This window comes from Temnothorax longispinosus, chromosome 1 (genome assembly GCF_030848805.1).
Source record: "Temnothorax longispinosus isolate EJ_2023e chromosome 1, Tlon_JGU_v1, whole genome shotgun sequence".
In the NCBI taxonomy this organism is placed as follows: Eukaryota; Metazoa; Arthropoda; class Insecta; order Hymenoptera; family Formicidae; genus Temnothorax; species Temnothorax longispinosus.
The window spans coordinates 1,467,020-1,487,146 of NC_092358.1; the positions used below are offsets into that span (position 1 = coordinate 1,467,020).

Consider the following 20,127-nt stretch of genomic DNA (forward strand, 5'->3'; position numbering starts at 1 on the left):
TTGTAAAATAGGCAGGGAGAACGTAATATATATTGTTTTACCAACATTGTTGCAACTGGTCCGTAGGCAAGATCTGTATAAATCATAGTCATGTTCTTCAGGATCATCGTGATTGATCTTAATCTTTTTTCTTTTTCTTTTTCCTTCTTTTTTATTAAATATGAAGACGCGAGAGGAGACAACCACGCTTATCGTTAAACGTGCGGCGAATGAACCCGGGCTACAGGCCTCCCACACTACCATTAGCGTTTTTCGTTTCCTGCCACATGTCAATACTTTGCTGACGTCGGTATTTTGCAACGATTTTGAACGATTGTGACGTTTCGCAAACGAGTCGAAGATATGTAACGCCGACTAATAAGAGATATAGCTTATTCCTCTCCTCTCCTCGCACACGCACACGCACCCTCTCATTCTCCGTTCCCTTTCTTTTTTTTCTTTCCCTTTCTCTCTCTCTCTCTCTCTCTCTCTCTCTCTCTCTCTCTTTCGTCCATGCGATCCTTAACACGCTAGCCGAGACAAATCACCTGTCAACGCTCGCAAGCCCTGTACACGTAATGACACGACGAATGCAGCTATATATAAAGTATAAGTATCTCTTATATATATACTTACGGTGTAATTGTATCTTGTATACATGTATGTATATATGCGCATACGTATACGTATGTTACGTATCGCCGGCCTACAGCAGGTGTTTTATTTCGTCTCTCTCATTCTTCTTGGTAGTACGATCATCACGAAAGTGTCTCTTCTTTTTAGCTTCCATTCACGCTCTCTCATTCTCTCGCTCGTTTTCCCTTTTTCTCTTCACTCGTCATGCTCATGTGTTTTCCGTGTGAACGTGTTGGTTGTTAAGTGTGTCTCGTTACGTGTGTTTTTTGCTTTTTACATAAAATATTGCGTACCAGACGATTTTACAAAACTTTACCCTGGAATAATGTACTTTACGCTGCGAGGCGACCGATCGCGAGGAAGACATCGCGGATACATTTTCGTGGGAGATCCCTTTGGTCTCCGACGCGCGTGCACTCGGTCGAATCTCGTCGCGATCGGTACTTTCAATGTGCCCCCCCCTCTGCGATTCATCTCGTAATATCGTTTACTTTATTCTGCGATCTCGCGACGACCGACTCACGTGCGTATCGCGATCGAATGTGGCGTATCCCTACGCTCGACCCTTTCAACAGCCACGTTACACATCTAATAAATACTATTGGTCGACCGTGTATTGTCACACATTGGATTTTTGAAAGCAAGGATTACGAATTACGTTAAAAGCAGACATCGTAAAATCTCGTGACGTATAAAATTAATCAAATTAAAGACACTCGGTCTGTCCATCCGGTTAGGGATGCTGAAAAGGTCAAGAGGTTCGCAGAAACTCGACTATGAGATCACATCTTGCGCTCTCTGCGCGCAAGACACGGCGTGTCCACGGGACGACACATGTTACAAAGGGCAACGATCTCTACGCATTGAAAGACGCAGTCGCAAATCGTACACGCGACATTTTACACCTCACATTATCTTTTTTTTTGTAAAAAATTTTATTCTCTTTTTTTTCTTGTTACATCGCACTACTACACCTCATTTTGTTTATCCCTTTTCTTTCTTAGTTTTTCTTTCGCGTTAAAAATTTAAAATACTCGTATTATACGTAAGTATTTATGACCCTGTTTTCGTAAAGGCTTCCTAACGTAAATCGATTTCTGGCCGAGGAAGATAAAGGAAATGGGATTCTAAGATAGAGGAAGGGACAAAGAGGGGTCGAGAAGACGCGACTGCGTTGGGGAAGAGAATCGAGGGTAAGCTCGAACATGAATTACCCTTATCGTTACGTATTTGTTTTTTTTTTTTTGTTCTTTTTTCATTTGACGCTTCTCGACGGCGAACAGAAAGACTAACGGAAGAACAACGTTACATAGAAATAATGTTGAGACTTCGACGATGGATCAAGTCGCAACAATCCGCAATAGTGTGTCGCCACATTTTCCTAATGGATGAAAATCTCTGTGTGATTTTTCTTCGCGCGATCACGATATAGAAATCGCCTATCGTCAAAATTGACGCGCTCGCTTGCCATTTAATATTTTATCATACCGCTTTAGCATTCTCGAAGATAAAGTTCGAAGTCTTCTACTGTCAAATCGTGACATACGCATATTCTACGAAAATACAATATCTTACGACGAACACTTTTCTCATCAAAGAAGGGGATATCTAATTTATTGTTCTCATCGATAATTGATATGACTTACGTTTTCGTAAAAAAGGAACACCCTCACGATAAGTTGTAAGATCATTTTGTCTTTAGAATCAGACTTTTTCTGCCTTGGTAACAATCTATTGCAGATTGAACAACAGATTGTTGAAAGTTTAATCGATAATGCTAAAGAGAAAAAAAAAGAGTAGAAAGAAGAAGAAATACACGGTAGGAGGTAATTACGTTAATGAGAGGAGAGCGAAATGACTCCGTTTAATCTCCACGAGATAACGCGAGTCATTGTTTTCAATGTATTGCAAGTGCAGAAACTGAGAGCTTCCCGCGCAAAATTGTAATATCGTATTTTTTTTCTCTAACTTCGGCGTCCTGCCGCGTTATCTGGCTAGGGTGCAACTTTTAATTTACATACATTCGAGTTGCCAAGAAAATGTAATTCATTTCCCATCCTGACGTTTCGATTCGACGAGATTGCCATTTTTTGCGGTTTCGCGGCGATTTAGGCGCAATATTCGCATTACGGTGCAACTAGAGTCGAAAAATCAAAACCATTATTTTAAAATTTTAAACAATATGCATTTAATAATAATTATATATTTATATTAATAATTATAATTTTCTGTATAATATTTTTTTACAAGATTTACAAATTCAGGACGAACTGGAAGAATAGAAGAGTAGCGAGAAGAAATGGTTTTACCTAACGACATTTATACCTCACGTTAGGAATTCAGTCATTGCAATTTTCTAAGATATTGATAATAAAAAACAGATCAAGTTATAAAAATATCACTAATATTTCATGATTGTCTAAAACGTATTTAATTGTTTCGTCGCGACCATCTTCTACGTAGAAATCTTCACTAACTTAGTGTAACAAAATATATGCCCGCAGCTAAATTAATTTCTCTTAACTCACGTGCAAACCTATTAACAAGATTAACAAGAACACAGCGTTGAAAAGAAAAAGAAACTTGCAAGTGCAAACGCGAGCGTATCTCGTCGACGTTCTCGTGAAGTCGTCAGGGGGGATTTCCTACCCGAAACAGGAGTGATTAATAACAGCGATTTGGCACACGTGTTATACTGCTCGCAATTTGTGTTAGCTTGGCACAAAATTGAGCCGCTCGGCGACGAGTTTTCACAATCGATTTTTGGCACCTAAATCGCGTAATCAAGTGGTGACCCTTTTGGCTCTATGGTCGACAGTCCTTATTATGTCGACTACGTGCGCTCGATTTTTAATTCACCTTAATTTATTCAGGGAAAAATCGCGATATCAGGACCGCGTAGACGACAGACCATTGTCTGAAATCGAAGCATCAATTAGCTTCGCGTACGAAGATTTTCTGATTACACCGCGGAACGCTGATTATCATAAATAGCAATCGCATATTCTAATTTTACTTTCAAACAGCGAATAGCAATTGACTGTTTAGAAATTCATAAATCGTTAGGAATCATTTATGGTGTTGCTGCTTTTAGAATAAAATATTATTTCATGAATACAGCGAAATGCTGCAATCACAGCGTCGCTTGTTCCGTATTTTCGTCGTATATTTTTGTATGTTTTATTTTATGCCACGTGCTATGCTAACATAATCGTTTTCGCCCTCGAGATTCTTTCCCGCTGTGTCACACGTAGCTGGTAACGGTACAATTTCGAAAAGCTGCAGCATATTTTAACATTACAGCAGTTGATCAGAATAATCTGTCTGTCGTCTGACTCGTCCTCTAATCGCGCGACAATGCGGTGTCAAGTGGTCACAAACAATCGCCCCATTTTTCCTTTCGCGAGGAAGGAAGGGGCTTTGCCCTTTAAAATTCCACGCCCCGCCGAAGGAAGGGCGCGATTCAATATTCTATAAAAACTAAGTTTATTTCTTAGCTGATTGCCTTGCGTTACGGTAATGTTAGGTCCCTGGCGAGAATTGCCGCGGACGTTCCGTCCTTGAAGCACCGAAGAAATGGCTTTCCGAACATCAAGAGATAGATACGCGACGCTTTCCCTCCCGAGTTATCGACGGCTCTTCGTAACTCATTTCCGTAGACACGAGCCGTTTGTTCCGAAAGCCGACGCGCAAGACGTACCTTGAAAATCTTGTAAAGGCAGATACCTTCCACCGATTTGTACTTGTATCTGACTCGAGCTCGATATCTTACAATAATCCGGCTTATAATCTTCGGCGAAACACACGGCCCGTACGCGCACGTGCGATCGCGCGACAATCCTCGGTGGGACCCACGCAATAAGGATAAGGCCCCTGCACTAACAGATTGCTCTACGCCACAACGATATGATCGCAATGGATGCTGACATTTGCTCTTCTCTCTTACGCCCGCTTTACTTTTTTTCCCCGTTCTTCCTTAACACCACTGTGTCCGAAGGGTGAGTCGGGTTCCCCGTGCCCGCTCTCTGCGATTAGCGTTTTGCCGCCGATCTTTTTTTTTTCTTCACTAGCTCGTGTATGCACCTTAACGTAATGAGGGGAAAGGAGCGTACGTACCCGGGACTTTTCAACGATCGCGCTACTTTCTTTCTTCTTTCCTTCCTTCCTTCCGCTCACCACGATTCCGATTCCGCGCGAAAATAACCGCGTCCTCGTTGAAATATATTGGTCAGCGTCAGTTGCTCCGGAGTTAGGTCTAACCGTTGTACAAACGCAAAGCTTTCTTACATGTAAATGACTTTTAGCCAACAGCACAGATAGCTCTGACTAAACTAACATTTTAGATATTTTAGATATTTCTCGTTTCTGCCGAGAACACATCCCTATCTATAATACAGAAAGCATTATATCGTTAACTGCGGTTAGTGCTAACTATCGTTGGTGCAACAGATCTTAGGGGGAAGGGGGAATATAATTTAACGTGTCCTAATCCTCGTTGATCGCTCTTAGAGATTACTCCTCCGTAGATACCTGTTTTTGTCTCTCCGATATTTTTTTTTCGCGAACACGCGATAGACGATATCTTAACAATCACTAGAAGCTACAGAGAGTCGATTGAATCGAAGTGCCTATATAAAGGTGCTCCGAAATGTACACGTAATCGATTTCTGAATGATGGATCACGCCGGATAAATACAAGCTAGCTTATTCGGAGCAAAAGAGATATTAATTATTCGTAGCCTAGTCATATGTGTCATTGGATATGCTTCTGGAATATGTCAGTGCGACAAAGGGACATCTTCAGATGGTAGGTGAATTTGGAAGCGGTAACGAGAAAACCATCAGCTACAACAGAATCGCCTTAACCGGCCGCTCACTTGCAAATGGAACAGCAGATGGAAGCTTCAAGTACCCGATCTTATTACTTTCCGATCCCGACAATTACTTCACTTCCAAACTCTGTAGAAGCTTTTTTTTTACAAGGGATTGTAATAACTCTCGATAAATGTTCACAAGCCCATAATTACTTTGTACACATCAAACAAAATTAAATCTTTGCAAAATAAGGCAAAGTAAATCCCAGTATTAAAATTTTAACACAGTAGCGAATAAACAGTTTGAAATCTTTACAAAATTATTTCTAGGCTCTTCTCGTCTGCGCTGCTACTGTTCCTTGGCTCCCAAACGAGAGGGACATCTTTCAATTAAGCATCCTCGAGTCGCGCCGTCCTTTAATTACTTATAATAATGCCAAGTGAGCCAATTTGAAGAGCGAATGGGATTTTCAATTAAGATAACGCTCTCGCGGATCGATTTCAGTCTTTCCTGGTAACTTTCCTAATAAGCAGAAAATTAGTTATTTCCGACTTTACATAATTCTCTGGAACAATTTTCCGTTTCATCGGATCCCTAAAGTTCCCAAGAATTTTCAACTTTTATCTCATTCAATCTTTAATCCCATTTACTCGTCATTATCGCGTAGAGAGCTTCTCATAATTATTATATTATAATTATTATAATTAACAAATTATCACACGCGTCCGTATTCAAAACTGCTTGATTTTTATGTCCATGTCGTATACGTTCCTTACGAGGAATATCACTACGTACTTATTGCTCTTGACGCTTAGCCTGCACCATAGTAAACTATTAGAATCATTTTTTATAAACGCTATCTTACGATGCTCACGAAAATGTAAAACTTTTCAGAAACTATCGTTGAAATTTAGAAGACCACGTGTATGAAGAACAATGATAAAAGACAACAAGACAGTTTGAATTCCAACTCTTTCTCTTCTTGTAAGCACGCGTTTTGGATACGAACGTCACGCGCAACGGCGTCTTTTTTTTTTAACACAAAACGTAATCTTCCATTACTATTTCCGCAAAGCGAGATTGATAATAAAAATTAGAATGTCTCCGTCTTATCACTTTGAATTGTACGTTCGTTAAGAGTAGGTCGTCGTGATCCGTAGCGATATAAGTTTCGAAATTATCGTTAAAGGGGAAAGTATACGTCATGTATACTTCGTGAAGACGCATTCGAAGCCTATGGAGAGTAGCCTAAGCGTGTAGCTGGTGGTCACCATTTTACTGCCGTGTTCTTTTGTGCGCGGATAAGAGAAACGTGGTTCTTCCGCACTCGACGCACTTGGAAAGGTCATCGAAGTTTCTTCGCCTCTCGTCCACTTCGATCCTCGCTTTTGCAACGATATTTCTGTGCAAATTCTGCATTCCTGACCCTTCCAGTACCCGCCAAGTGGCGTCAGCTTTTAGCATCGACACTCCGCGTACATGGATATTAAATAATATCTTTAACCTACATAGAGTAATACACGTTTACAAATATAAAATATTCCCCCGAGGGTTCTAAAAGTGGATAAAATGGAATAAAAAAGATAGATCGAATTTTTACATCTGATTCCGGTACTGAAAGGATTTAGTCAAGAGACACAGAGTTCGAGTGGGAAGAGATCATGGATTTATCTTAAAACGTAAACGCATGCAGCAATCGTCTTTTCGCCTTTTTCCGTTTAACGGCCCGTTTTCCTTTCTCTTTAATCTGATTTTAATATCAGAGAATGATTTGAGGATTTTCCACGCTCCTAGCGATTGGATACGAATAATACCTCTATCGAGAGGGTTTATACGCACGCGCGCACGTACATACTTCAGTCGCCTATAAAGTGGATCCTAAAAATCTCCCCTATCCTCTTGTCGCGTCTCTCTCTCTCTCTCTCTCTCTCTCTCTCTCTGCCTCTTTCGCACTCGTAAACAATCATATGTACACTCACATACACTCTTTCTTCCTTTTCCCATCTCTTTCTCTATCATATATTAATAAGTACTCCTTCTCTTTTACTTTCTCTCTCTCTCTCTCCCTCTCTCTCTCCGCGAAGTGCCTTAAAAATTGATCCTTAACTACTTACTAATATAATCGATTCTAATCACAGCAATTATTTATTGTTGATATACACAATCATACAGCGTCTCTCACTAATTGTTATTTTCATCTTTTTTTTATCGACTTTTTAGCAGAGACTACTTGTTGCTCGATGCCGTTGCTCGTCTCATGTTTTGCCGTTTTTTTTCTCTTATATAATTACTACTGTACGCCATCATTGTCTACCTATCGGTGGAGAATGGGGGAGCAAGGGCGTTAGCGAGGGTGAAGAGGAGGAGATGTTGAGAGGAGTGCCTTGTTGCCGCGATGAGAAAAGAGAGAAATACTTTTTCTTTGTTCTTTTTTTTTCTTCTTCGAATTGTATAATAACAAAAATAATTTTCCACAAATGTCATATATATAAATAATTATAAATAACAGGATTAAATTTTTCAAACATAATTTAATGAGTCGTCAACGGACTCTCGCGATCGATCGTACCAATCACAATCTAAAGTTTGTCCAGCAAATTAAAAAAAACGCATTGAATCCATTCGGACTCTTTTTTTTTCTTGCGAGATGTATACAGATTGTGTCGTAAAATATGGTTGAATAACTACGTCTCTTGACGTCAACTTAATGAAACATTGATTTTGGGGCTTTGACTAGTCTTTTCAGAATCTTCAGCAGTTGAAAGATTTTGACAAAAAAACTTTCTAGTTAAAAAAAAAGTTTTAAAATACCCATTTACTTTAAATGAATTTTACACCAAGAATAAGATTTATAATTGTGTTAACGTATGGATTAGATGGTTGGCGAGAGATACGTTACCAAGATTAAAATTAACTCCAAACTCGTTAAATTATTTATAAATCCCACATTGAACGACACAACTGAATTTTACGCAATTTTTCGTGTTTTCCACGGAGGAGCCGTTAGCAACTTATTCATTCGGCAAACAAAATGGTGAGGCGCGTGTTGCGATCAAAATGAAAAGATACGTTGATGTAATAAATAAGGTGAAATCGCAGATGTCGATGCGAGATGTTGATATACATTCCCAACTAAAAAGCCATCGTATAAACAAGATGCTCCGAGATTAATAAAAATATGTACAACGTGAAAACATATTTACAATGCGCATCGAAAAGAAGCGAGCACCGCAAAATATTTTCAATAAAAACAAAACGAGACAAAAAAAATATATATCACAAAACTGACCCACAATGTCGTTCAGTTATATACACAAACATAAAATTGGAGTCGATACACCTATCAATGTTACCCTTTTTTCTTTTGGAAGGATTAATTTACATATTAAAATTAAGAGCACGTTCATACAACGTGGGTAGGATGTATAAAAGTGATACGTACGCGCGAAGACCACCGATTATTAATTGAGCTGACACCGGAAGCACAGACGTAACATTTTCTAGCAAATGTTTTTTTTCCTTTTTTCCCCCCAAATTTTAATTTACGTTTGGCACATAATGGAAGTTATCGGTGCAGGATACAAGTCGCAAAGTGTAAATCGTCCGCGCCACAGCCAATTACATTGGCGTTAACGTGATATTACAACGGAATTCAAAAACTAGTTACATATAGCTATTATATATTTCAGCAATTCTAAAGCCCCGTTTTTAATAATAATAATAATAATTCCTTTAATTTAACTCGTCTCTTAATATAGATTGAGACAAAACTAGACACAAATATAAAATATCCAACAAGAAATCTCGAAATACGATTATTTCGCACGTTGTGTACAGACTAGTACATAAATAAAGTTTACTAGAATAAAACAATCTCAAAAAGACGTTGCACAATGCTGCGCGCGCGTGCGCGCGCATTTTTCTTCCGAATAAAGTAATAATTTTATTAAATATCAATATCGTAACGACTATAAAATAACACGCGAACGAAGAGTCGATAAAGAAACGTAATGAAGAAACGTACGTACGAAAGAAGAATGTATAGTATATTTAAAATTGATAAAAAGATAAATATCGTCGTTATGCGATCCTTGAAATTCGCGAACCAAACCGCAAGTGTGGGACCAAATTCCGATATGAGGAGGAGGGGTTGAAATCGTCAATGGGAAGCTTGAAGTGGATGATGAAGAAAGGAAAGGATGTCTCGAGTCTGAGCTTGAGCTCGCACCTTTTCATCGCTATTTATCTCTTCTCTAATTATCTTTATCGCGTATAATAAATATATATATTATGTGTATATATATATAATATATATCATTATTTATATATATTCCACGTAATAATTTCATTTGTTCCTTCAACAGAAGCGCGCGCTCGGCATCGCCCCCGGCCGGGTGTTCGACACTCTCGACTTACAAAGATCGCCGCAACGGAGGGGCCGAAGGTGCCCCAGGAGTCTCGCGTCGAGGACGATACCGAGGATGCACTAGGACGCGGCTACCCGCTCGTTCCCTCCGCGCTCCCGGCGAGGGGAGCGCCGAGCGATCGACGGTGCGAACGTCCGCAGTCGTTTTTTTCTCTTTTTTCCACTTTTTCTTTACTCTCCCCCTTTAAAAAAAAAGAAAAGCTTTTACCGACAATTTTGGAATCCAAGATTCACATGCAAAAGCTACGCAACTACGTAAAATTTTCACCGCGCGCGATCAATTATCTTACTTTCCCTCGGCGCTCCCGCGCGCACGACAGTTAATCGCGATGATGTCACTCGTGAACTTGGTTATTTCTGGCCGTTGACCTCGCGGCCACGGGAAAATTGGCCGCGGATGCGCTGACGGGACCGCGTGAGACCACGTGATTGAGGATCGGGATCATATAGGGTGCGCGCGAGAGAGATCACGCGACCGAAATCGGTGCGCGAGACGTGAGGCGGGTTGACGTTCGATTACGCGGTCGAGAAAGATATGTGGGACAAGAGACCACGTAATCGAGATGTCCGACACACGTCCCATCTTCCCCCGATGCCGACAGGTCACGCGTGATATCGAGATCGATGTACTCTATACGAGATTCAGTTTTTAATCCTCCAAGTCATCCGGAGACACCTTCCGAAATGTCTCGATCATTAGGGAAACAAGACGCGCACCTCGAAATAATCAGTCGAAAAGGTCGAAGGTCGAGAAGCGCAGACTCGAAACATTCCCATCCTAAGACAAATGAAAAATATGTGCAACTTTTATTAGCGCATTTGTTTGAGAACTTAAATTAAATATCGGTGATATCTGCGTCAAGCAATTTAGACTTTCTTCTCTCGTTAAAATTCATATATGCCCGTAGATATCGCCGTTTCTTAAGAGTGGCTGCAAATAATGATATTTAATTCCCATTAAATTTACAGTCTCTATATTTGAATAAAATTGCAATTTTACCGGAAAGTAAAAAGTACTCGCTTCGAGCTCTTCGACTACCAACAATTTGGCCGAACAATGGTCTCGTGATACCAGCTGCACTTCCGTCGCGCAACGCCGCTTCTCTTCCGAATGAAGTAACCAAGCTCGCGAACCGGTCGCGAAAACCGTATGCAATAGAAAAAACGCTAACAACCGGCCTAATATTATTTTTATTTAGCATCATCGTTCGTAGTAATATAATTAATAATAATTCTCTCCCGTCTCGCGTCATCATTTTTTTTTCGTTTAAATATAAAAATGAAAACTAACATATCTTTGGCTTGTTCCCTTTACCAATCGGCAACAGCTCGCGGCTGCGGCGTGCATCATTATTTTTTTTTGTTCTTTTGTTTAAATAACTTTTGTACAGTTTTGTACACTCAAGTGTGTCTGTGTACGCGCGTGCGTATCTTCATCATATTTCTCCATGTACGTTTAACTCCCCCTCAGGCTGTCGCGTGTGCATGTATGTGTGTTGCATATTATGTGTATGTATGTGTGTGTACGCATTCTTTTTACGTATATCTGTGGTCTTATTAGAATATGTTCGATTTTAACGTACACGGTCTTATTTAAAGCGCGCACAAGTAGACTCCTTTTCTGAATACGTGCGAGTGTCCTAGTGAGTACTTATTGTGTGTGTCTCTTTCTCTTTCGCTCTCTCTCGTTCTCTCTCTCTCTCGCTCTCTCTCTCTCTCTCTCTCTCTCTCTCTCTCTCTCTCTCTGTCCCTTTCTCACTGTCATGTGTCTTGTTTCTTTTTGCAAGTGTATCGATTTGCAAGCTGAACACAGTGTGTGGCCCAGCCCCATATGCCACTGACAGCTTCGCGCGCTTCCGCGATGCTCCGCGTCCTTTTCGACGACGACAACGACCACGACGGCTCTCCACATTTAGTGGATGGGCGATTTCACAATGTGGTCCGGCGGGATGAAGTGATACGCGGGCATAGGCACCCCCGACGTCTCCATCGATATCCTGAAACACAATCGATCGCGTCGTGAGAAACAGCAAGGTTCATTTCTGCCGGTCGTGTTTTCGCCCCGACGAGGACGAGGGGAGAGTTCGAATGATCTCTATCACAAAAATCGGTCCACTTCGTGGAATATATGTTCGCGCTTGAAAATTATCAAGCAATTCTCCTAACTCTTCCCTCGTGCCCTCAAGGCGAGAACCGAGACAAAATCCCGAACACATTCTCAGCTTCGGAGGAAAAGACTAATGAAGCTGATTGACCTCATCTTTTCGTCCGAATAAAGATATTGCAGCATGCGACGCGAAAGTAGAATACAACGCGAATCTAGTGGCTCTCCGTGAGCCGTATCCCGTATATAAAACTCGCGTGTCTCTTATAGTTTGCATGCCCGGTCTACGAATTTTGTACGAACCATCAGCCAGAGCGTTATCACAGATGCTCGAGATCTGTGTCGTACCTGCAAAACAAGGCTATTACTACATCCGCTAAGGATGGTAGAGCAACAATGTTACCGCGCGACTCCGGAGATGGTCTATAGAAATTTTATCACGCGATACGTACTTCTTCTCGAGGATTTTTCGCGAGCTCGGAAGGATTTAGATGATTGGTACATATCTGGTATTAAAAAAAAAAAAAAATTGCGCAACGACTGAATTGGAAAGTAAAAACAAAAATAGAGAACTGAGAAACGTAGTAAATGAGAACTTCGCAGCCAACAGGATAAGTCGATTAACAGGACTACGAAGGAATGGATGGTGCTTACCAAAAACGGTCAGGAGCCTGGGTCAAGTTGGTTGGATGGATACATCTTCTCTTTTTCTCTCTCTCTCACTTTCTCTCTCTTTCGTCCTTTTTATCTAAATCTCTCTCTCTTTTTCTCTCTCTCTCTCTCTCTCTCTCTGTACGAGTTTCTCTCCGATCTTGGTTTAACACTTAACGCTTAACACTTATGTATACATTGGTGAAACATAGTACATATGTATATACGGATTTCAATAGACCGTATTTCTTAGCGTACATTGAGCGTTAAAAGTAACCGATCCTGATCCGAATCCAACGTTTGCCGTGATTGATATAAATGTACAAAAGACGAATGCACGGCGCTAAATGTACTAAAATACGGTCAAATTATGTACACGTGGTTCGACAGCAAAAAGTACTCGCGTTAACAAGAATCGAGAAAAATTTAGTAAAAAAAAAAAAAAAAAAAGTCAAATTTTGCTTGAAATGTAACTGTTATTAATGTTAAAGTTAAAGTAACAAAACGGTGGAAGAAGCCATGTCGCATTCTCGTAACAAATTGAGATATCTTCATATGCAGAGTCATCCCTGATTAAAGTATAATAAACCGAGTGGTATATACATCTCTTTCATTCAATTCTTCCTTCAATTATACTGATTTAGTAAATCGCCGAAAGATTAACGCAAAGACATCGCGAAAAAGGTGGTAATAAAACGTTCAGGTGCCGTAAAGGTGGTCGCGCAATATATTGGAGACCGTTCAAATAAAAGAAACGTGTTAGCCTGCTATGCAAAAAACAGTCGTCGAGAAACAAATTTTTCGCATTGTCGAACACGGTCATGTACATCATTCCTGCGAACCAATGCATTGCGGGACCTCACTCGCAGGAACGCTAGAGCTGTTTTTATTTGGTATTGTATTTCTCTTACTGTATTAAACACGCCTAGCTTTATTTAACAAGATGATACAGGGTGGCTAAAGTCTGTTAAGCATGTAAGTTCTGCGATATCGTTATAGACTAATGTACAGCTGAAGATTATCTGCCTACATGATTCTATGCACGATGCAGGAATACCAGGTACAGCAATGGCTTCCCTTATCAGATATTTATTTCAAATGCGAAGAAATTCTATGTTCTCGTTAAATATTGCGAGTATTTTTTTAAATTGCGTCCAATGGTTTCATATTGTTTCCCCGATTTATCACCGTTATGCGCATCGCTTTACTTGATATACCTACATGATAGGGCTGTGTGTACTTTCTAATGCATTATCCTCGCGATTTTCTCATTTCTTTCATCGTAAACAGTCCTTAGCTTAGAGTCCTGGGCGTGATTTTATTTATTGTCTCGAGAAAGAAATGGACCGAGAGACCATGCAATCTAAAATAAAATAAAAAAAAAAAAGAAACCGCAATGAAGATATTTCGCGATTATGGCGACGGTTGATCCGATCGGAATAGATTTTTCTGCGAACGGGACTGATTCCTCGTGCGATTACCGCGCGTTCCGATAAACCATGGCCACGCTCGCGATAAGGTCAGTACTCGGGATAACCGAATTGTTATGTCCTACGCCCGATCGGTCGCTACTTGCAAATACTCGCTATGAACTAGAAGATTGAGCACACAAACACTTATCTGGTGATTTCCATTATCAATCGTCTTTATCCAAGCGATGAAACATCTCGAACATCTGTCCAAACTGTCCTCTCCCCTTTTTTTCTGCGATTGCGTTAGACTTAGATCTAACCGATCAAACGTTCCTCCGCGGCCAGACGATCTCGAAACCACGTTTTTCAATCACTTACAAAACAGTAGATCAAAAAAACGCTCGAATTACCGTGGAATTAGAAATCTAATCGTGTCTTCTGTGTGTATATACGTGTTTTATTAGTTTAATTTCACAAAAAACATAATTTACACGCGATCCCATGCAGACCTCTAGTTGTCTCGCGTGCAGATGTATAAGGATTAAGTTTATTACCGTTATTACAACAACACACTATGTGTATAGCTTGATTGATTATTTCATATTGCGATGGTCGATTATAATGCTTCAAAATTCACCGTATTCGCATTCTTCGCGAACTCCTCGATCGCTCGGTTACGAATCGTTTTTCGTAAGAAAGAAGACCGCAAAAGTCATCTAAAGCACGTTACATGATTATGACATAGGTAGTGCATTTCCAACGCGATTTATTACAAAGACTGATAAACACATGATTCAAAGGCGAATTCTCTCACGCACTTTCCTTCTCTTTCTCCTCAACACACATATTCATCCGCGCGCGCGCGAAAAACTCTCTTCTATCGATAGAATTCCTATCTACTACGAGAAAAAAAATCACATCGGAATAGCTATACTATAATAAGAATTTTTGCTTCAAACAGTAATTAATTATAATCCATAATATTGTAATAATAATAATTACAATAATAATTATAATGTAATTATATATATATTTATACTTATATAAAAAAAAAAGGCTGTCTTGCGACGGTGCATGAGCGATCGCGTCCTCCGAGCCTATCCGAAATCGCTCGTAGAGAATGAAACGCAAACGTATGACTAAAGCTTCATGTCGTTAGCTGTAAGGGATCTCAAGAGAATTTATCATTAATGATTTCCGCCACTTCGTTACATCACACAATCAGTCTTTACACGATAGCGTCGAAACATCCCGATCTCGGAGGGCGTGTCACGATAGTATATGTGTTGTTTCTAAGACTTAGCATCGGATCATACGGTTTAATAACACAAAAGATTCCAAACGCTCCAATCTCTCTTTTCCTTTTCCTCAGCTAAAGATAATACATCAAAAACAAATAAAAATCCTACAAAATGTTTTCACACAGTGATTCTTAAGAGGAAGTGAGCGAACATGGGCAAGCAAAGCAGTTACCTCCGGAAAAATGATTCAAAAATGTTTCATCTTTCCGAGAGAAATTTCTTCTTTCTAAGATCAGTCGTCGATCGGCTGAAGGTAATCCCTTGTACGATCGAGGATCATCTTTCTCCTCGGCTTCATGCATTTCGACCATCGTGCTCACAATCGTGCCCATCTCAACAATCATTTAGTAACAAAAAAAAAACAACGAGTCGATCCTTCGCCAAGTCTTCATACTCGCTACCCTGGCGTCCGTACGCACTTTACTTCGGTGTATTACACATGTGTACGCTATAAGTGTGGTAGTAGTAGATGTATGTGTTTGTGTGTATGTGTAGTATTCCCCCTGTAACATCATCGTTATCATCCCGTCGCTTGTCCGTTCATTCAGTACGGATTGTACTTGGTACGCTCGGACTTGAACTTGCCGCTGTCGGTCGGGCCTGGTGCGCCCGGGCTACGGAGCCTCGGCGTAAAGGTCTTGTGCGATCGGTGCACGCCGGTAGTCTGGACCGGTAGCGCGGATGCAGCTGCGCCAGCAGCACCACCTAGCAATTCCGTGAGTCCGCCGAGGGCGGTGAGGCTAGATAGGGCGTTGAGGGCGCCTGGCTTGCTTAGCAGCTGAGCCAAGGGGATGGCGCTGGCCAAGGGAGAGGCAGTGGTAGTGGTGGTAGAGGGGGAAGCACTGGCCCCGGATGCTCCGGGAGTGGTACCGCTGCCAGGGGTTTGGGTATTTTGGGCCTCTAGGTTAGCTTTCTGCAGTTCGACACTGGGGAAAAGACACAAAATGTAAAAAGGTGAGGGCGGGAACGTTCCTCGTAAAACAGTGTGTCAAAGAGATTAAAAAAAAAAAAAAAATAACATAAGAGATGATAAAAGTAAAGAGAACAGTAAAGTATAGTAGCAATAGTTATAGTAGTAGTAGTAGTAGTAGTAGCAGTAGGAGTAGTAGAAGTAGTAGACGTAGCAGTAGTAGTAATAATAATAGTGGTAGTTGCCGCGGCGAACGCAAAACGGTGTGAAAAAAAATATATATGAAAGAAGAAAGGAACCATCAGAAAAGAAGAAACTAAATCACAAGTTGTAGGCTTAGAGAGTTACGTCAGAGGTGCTCTGTGGAGCATGATTATCACGTACACCGGCTACGTGGTTCGTGGGGGGGAAAAAGTCTTGATCGCGTCAGATCGCATTTAGACCCTACTGAATGTTCGCGGACACTCATACCGGACATAGGCTGACTCGCTGACGAGTGCGGGTCAACCTTGCCCGTGGAGAGTGAGACGCCGAACACGAAGTCGGTCGAAATGCGTCCTGATCGTAAGGAGCGCGGTAGTGGAGGATGCACACGAAGAAGAGGAAGAAAAACACGCGTTCGCTAGTCTACTCTTTCAGAATACAAATTCCTACAAAAACAAATGTCACATCCACCACTAATAAGTAGATTTGCGAACGATACGATGCGATTGTTTTCTAGGTGTAACGGGCTCGTGGTTCGTTGTACAGACAGGAGACCCCGTTGAGGGACATCTCCCTCAATAATTTTTATGAATCGCGTCATTCGTAGCTTGCGCGAACGGAAAGGGCAGGTGGTCTCCACGGTACGTCGGTAGAACGAGCCATTTGCCTCGTGGCTTATAGAGAAGGCAGAAATCAAAGTAAACCAGGCACAACGGGTATGCGTTCTGCCACAAGTTGCACTACGTTTGAGATCACGGGATATTCGTCTAATCGCGACGATGAATGATCGATGATCGACTTTTAAGCCTACATGGTCTGAACGAGAAGTCAGAATTAGATAAATGGCAGAGCGCAGACCCGCGGCCGACGGGAGTGCCGGGGATACACGATACGTAATAAACACGATGACAAAGTTAACGGGCAAAATACAGAAGTATTTCGAGATGATAAATATATATAACGGCATTGCGCTATTTATATGCAGTAGTAAAATGTGAGTGGCAATCTGGAATAAAATATAATGGATTATAATTATAAAGTGAGGGTGTAACGTGTAAAAAGTGTGTCGATTCGCGTGTTTAAATTGTACTTGGCTTGATGCTGGTGGGATCTTACGTGTGGCGCGAACTTGTGCCGACTTTTGTCTGTCGTCCTCGAATCTCGTCGATGACTACGTTAGTACCGTTCACCATTCTAATGTCGCTATGATGGAAGTAGATTAGTTCCATAGCATAATTGAAAAAAAAAAAAAAAAAAAAAAATAAATAAGTAGTAACAGATCTTCGACACCGACCAATGAACATTAAGCGATGGCAACAACAGCGATGAAAGCATATAACTAAAATGTAAAGATGCTACGGCGAAGGTTCCTGGCAAGGACGAGGGAAACCCTTCACATTTATCGCGCAAATAAAGACGCGACGTTTACGCAACGTTCTTCTGTGAAATGTCAGAAAAATACTCGCTCCAAAGGCAAAATGTATCGTTATCTTTCTTTCTTTTCCGCGAGCCGAGTTGAATGATAAAACAGAATTATAAGCGTAAATGTTATAAGCTGATCGTCCATTACCGGGAGCCTGTCAAACTAGAAAGAAATTTGTGTCATTAAAAAACCGAATCGAAAGGAGGAACTGTGATACGTTTGTTTGGGACTGTTCGGGAATTGATTGTCACTAACGGAGCGACAGTCCTCGTACATCTTTTCATTATGTCTTTCAGTCGGTATAAGTTTATTTGCTTGAAAGGACAGCCAGCGACAATGGGAACAGATGTTGAGCGGAGTTGTGTTCTGCAGGATACTCGGGGTACTGGACCTGGAAGACAGGACCTGGAAATAAAGGATTAAGATCCTCTTCCGTCTCACGACCGTCGTCGGTGTCTTCCATCTGCATACGTGAACGCTGGTGCCTCGATCACGGCCGTCGATGCAACGTCTTCTCCTTGCATCTTTACCTTACGACTACGTACGACCTGTTTCGCTGTAAACTGAGGTGGCGTTACGCGACGACGAATCTTTTCCATTATCTCAACCAGAGACTCTTTCGCGATAAATTACCGTTATGTTGCCCTGTCAATAGACTACACACGCCCATTCCGCAGCGGTATCTTTCTCAGCGTAATGCCACCTCTTTCATAACATTTCTCGCGGCGACACGCAGTAGAGACGACTTTTTTTCCTAATGCCAATTGTACTCCTTTCAAAAACATCGAATAAATCTTCTCTAATGTCAACATTAACATTTTGCTCATTTAAACTGCAAATCTATTGGGGAGAAACGAAATATATACATATATGGTCTTAAAACCATCCCCCTTATACGAATAACGTATCATTAAGCATATTCTGTTGACGTTCTTAAAACTTTATCTTCAATTTTATTTAAATTTACTTATAGCTTGCAACATTTATACGACAGCTTAATGGGCATAGGAAAATGTCGACGAAAGTCATCTGTACGCGGGTTGTCGTGAGCAAGGGTGGTAACAATGATGATGGGAGTTATCGCGGGGGGTGCCGATTCGACTATCCCTTACATAGTCTCACCATTAAGAAGACATCAAAGTTAAGTGAGGCAGCAGGTTGTGTGAGGAACGAGTAGCACAAACAGGCGAATCGGCGGATCTCGATCGTGGGTAGGGTCAACAAGAAGACGCGAGACGCGAGACGCGCACCAATTTGGCGGGCGGTGTCGGCAGAGATGCGGGAAAAAGAGAAATAAATAAATAAAAAGAGAGATCAAGGGGGAAATGCATCGCGATCCACTGCAAAACGTAGCCGGGACGAGTTCGACTGCTTTCTATTGAAAATGGAATTCGGTGACACATCGAAAGCCGAACCTTGGACGAACATCTCGGAATGACTTCCTGTCGGTCCGAAGGTTGACCTTCGATCTGATGGGCCTGAAGGGGAAATGGTGGTAACAGGCCGTGTGGTACTCACCTCATATTGATGAGATACTGTGCCAACGCCACGGCGTCCGGGTTCCCGGTTATGGTGATCGTGCGGTCCGTTGCTCCGCCCTCCCTCTCCTCGCAATTGCTGATTCGGATCATGGCGCCGGAGATCTGACGGATCTCGGCGATCTTGGTACCGCCCTTCCCGATGATGCAACCGATCAGCTCATTTGGCACGGTCATCTCATGCGTCTGATTGTTCGCCGCCGGTTGCTGTCTGTTCGTGTTGCTCGTACGTAGCTGGCTTCCAGCCAATGCGGCTAACGCTACGCGACCATCAATTGCGCAAATATTAGAAAAGTTCTTTCCCGAATCTCGGCATAGTCGTTAATTGAAAAGTACAGAAAAAAGTTGCTCTTTTACAGAATTAGATAATCGATGAGGCAAACGGAAGAAATACGTTTGTATAAGGCTGCTCCCGATAAATTAGTTGCATTGAAGTTGAATTCCGGTTTAACTGATACTATCGTTATTTCCTCTGCCTCTTTTCCTCTAGTTCTGCTCTAGAACTCCAATAAACCTTAACTAATGTTTGTGGGAACAGTTCATAAATAAATTTATATAACTTCTCATTGCGGCATATACGAACCTGTTTTAGTGTAGATCTTACAAATTTGTTCATACAGGAAGAATTTATTGCGATACCATAAATATTGACTATCAACATAGTTTTGAAATTGACGATGTTGAAATTTGTATTTCAACAGATATTACTACGCATCCAATTGCTTAAT

The 20,127-nt window shown here is 41.2% G+C and overlaps 1 protein-coding gene across 6 annotated transcripts in view; it reads right to left on the reverse strand.

Annotated features, from left to right (window-relative positions):
- Window positions 1-444: 444 nt before the first annotated feature.
- Window positions 445-20,127, reverse strand: part of Mub (poly(rC)-binding protein mub) — a 117,838-nt gene continuing 98,155 nt past the window's right edge. For 5 of the 6 annotated variants that reach the window (XM_071797717.1, XM_071797723.1, XM_071797709.1 and 2 more), the window contains 2 exons: window positions 19,380-19,659; window positions 13,493-16,250 (listed from right to left, as the gene is read on the reverse strand). In XM_071797717.1, coding sequence (XP_071653818.1) covers window positions 15,869-16,250; window positions 19,380-19,659 — 662 coding nt within the window. In that variant the 3' untranslated portion in view covers window positions 13,493-15,868. Of the gene's footprint in view, window positions 11,854-13,492; window positions 16,251-19,379; window positions 19,660-20,127 lie in introns of those variants that run through there. The other variant, XM_071797742.1, reaches the window with a different exon arrangement.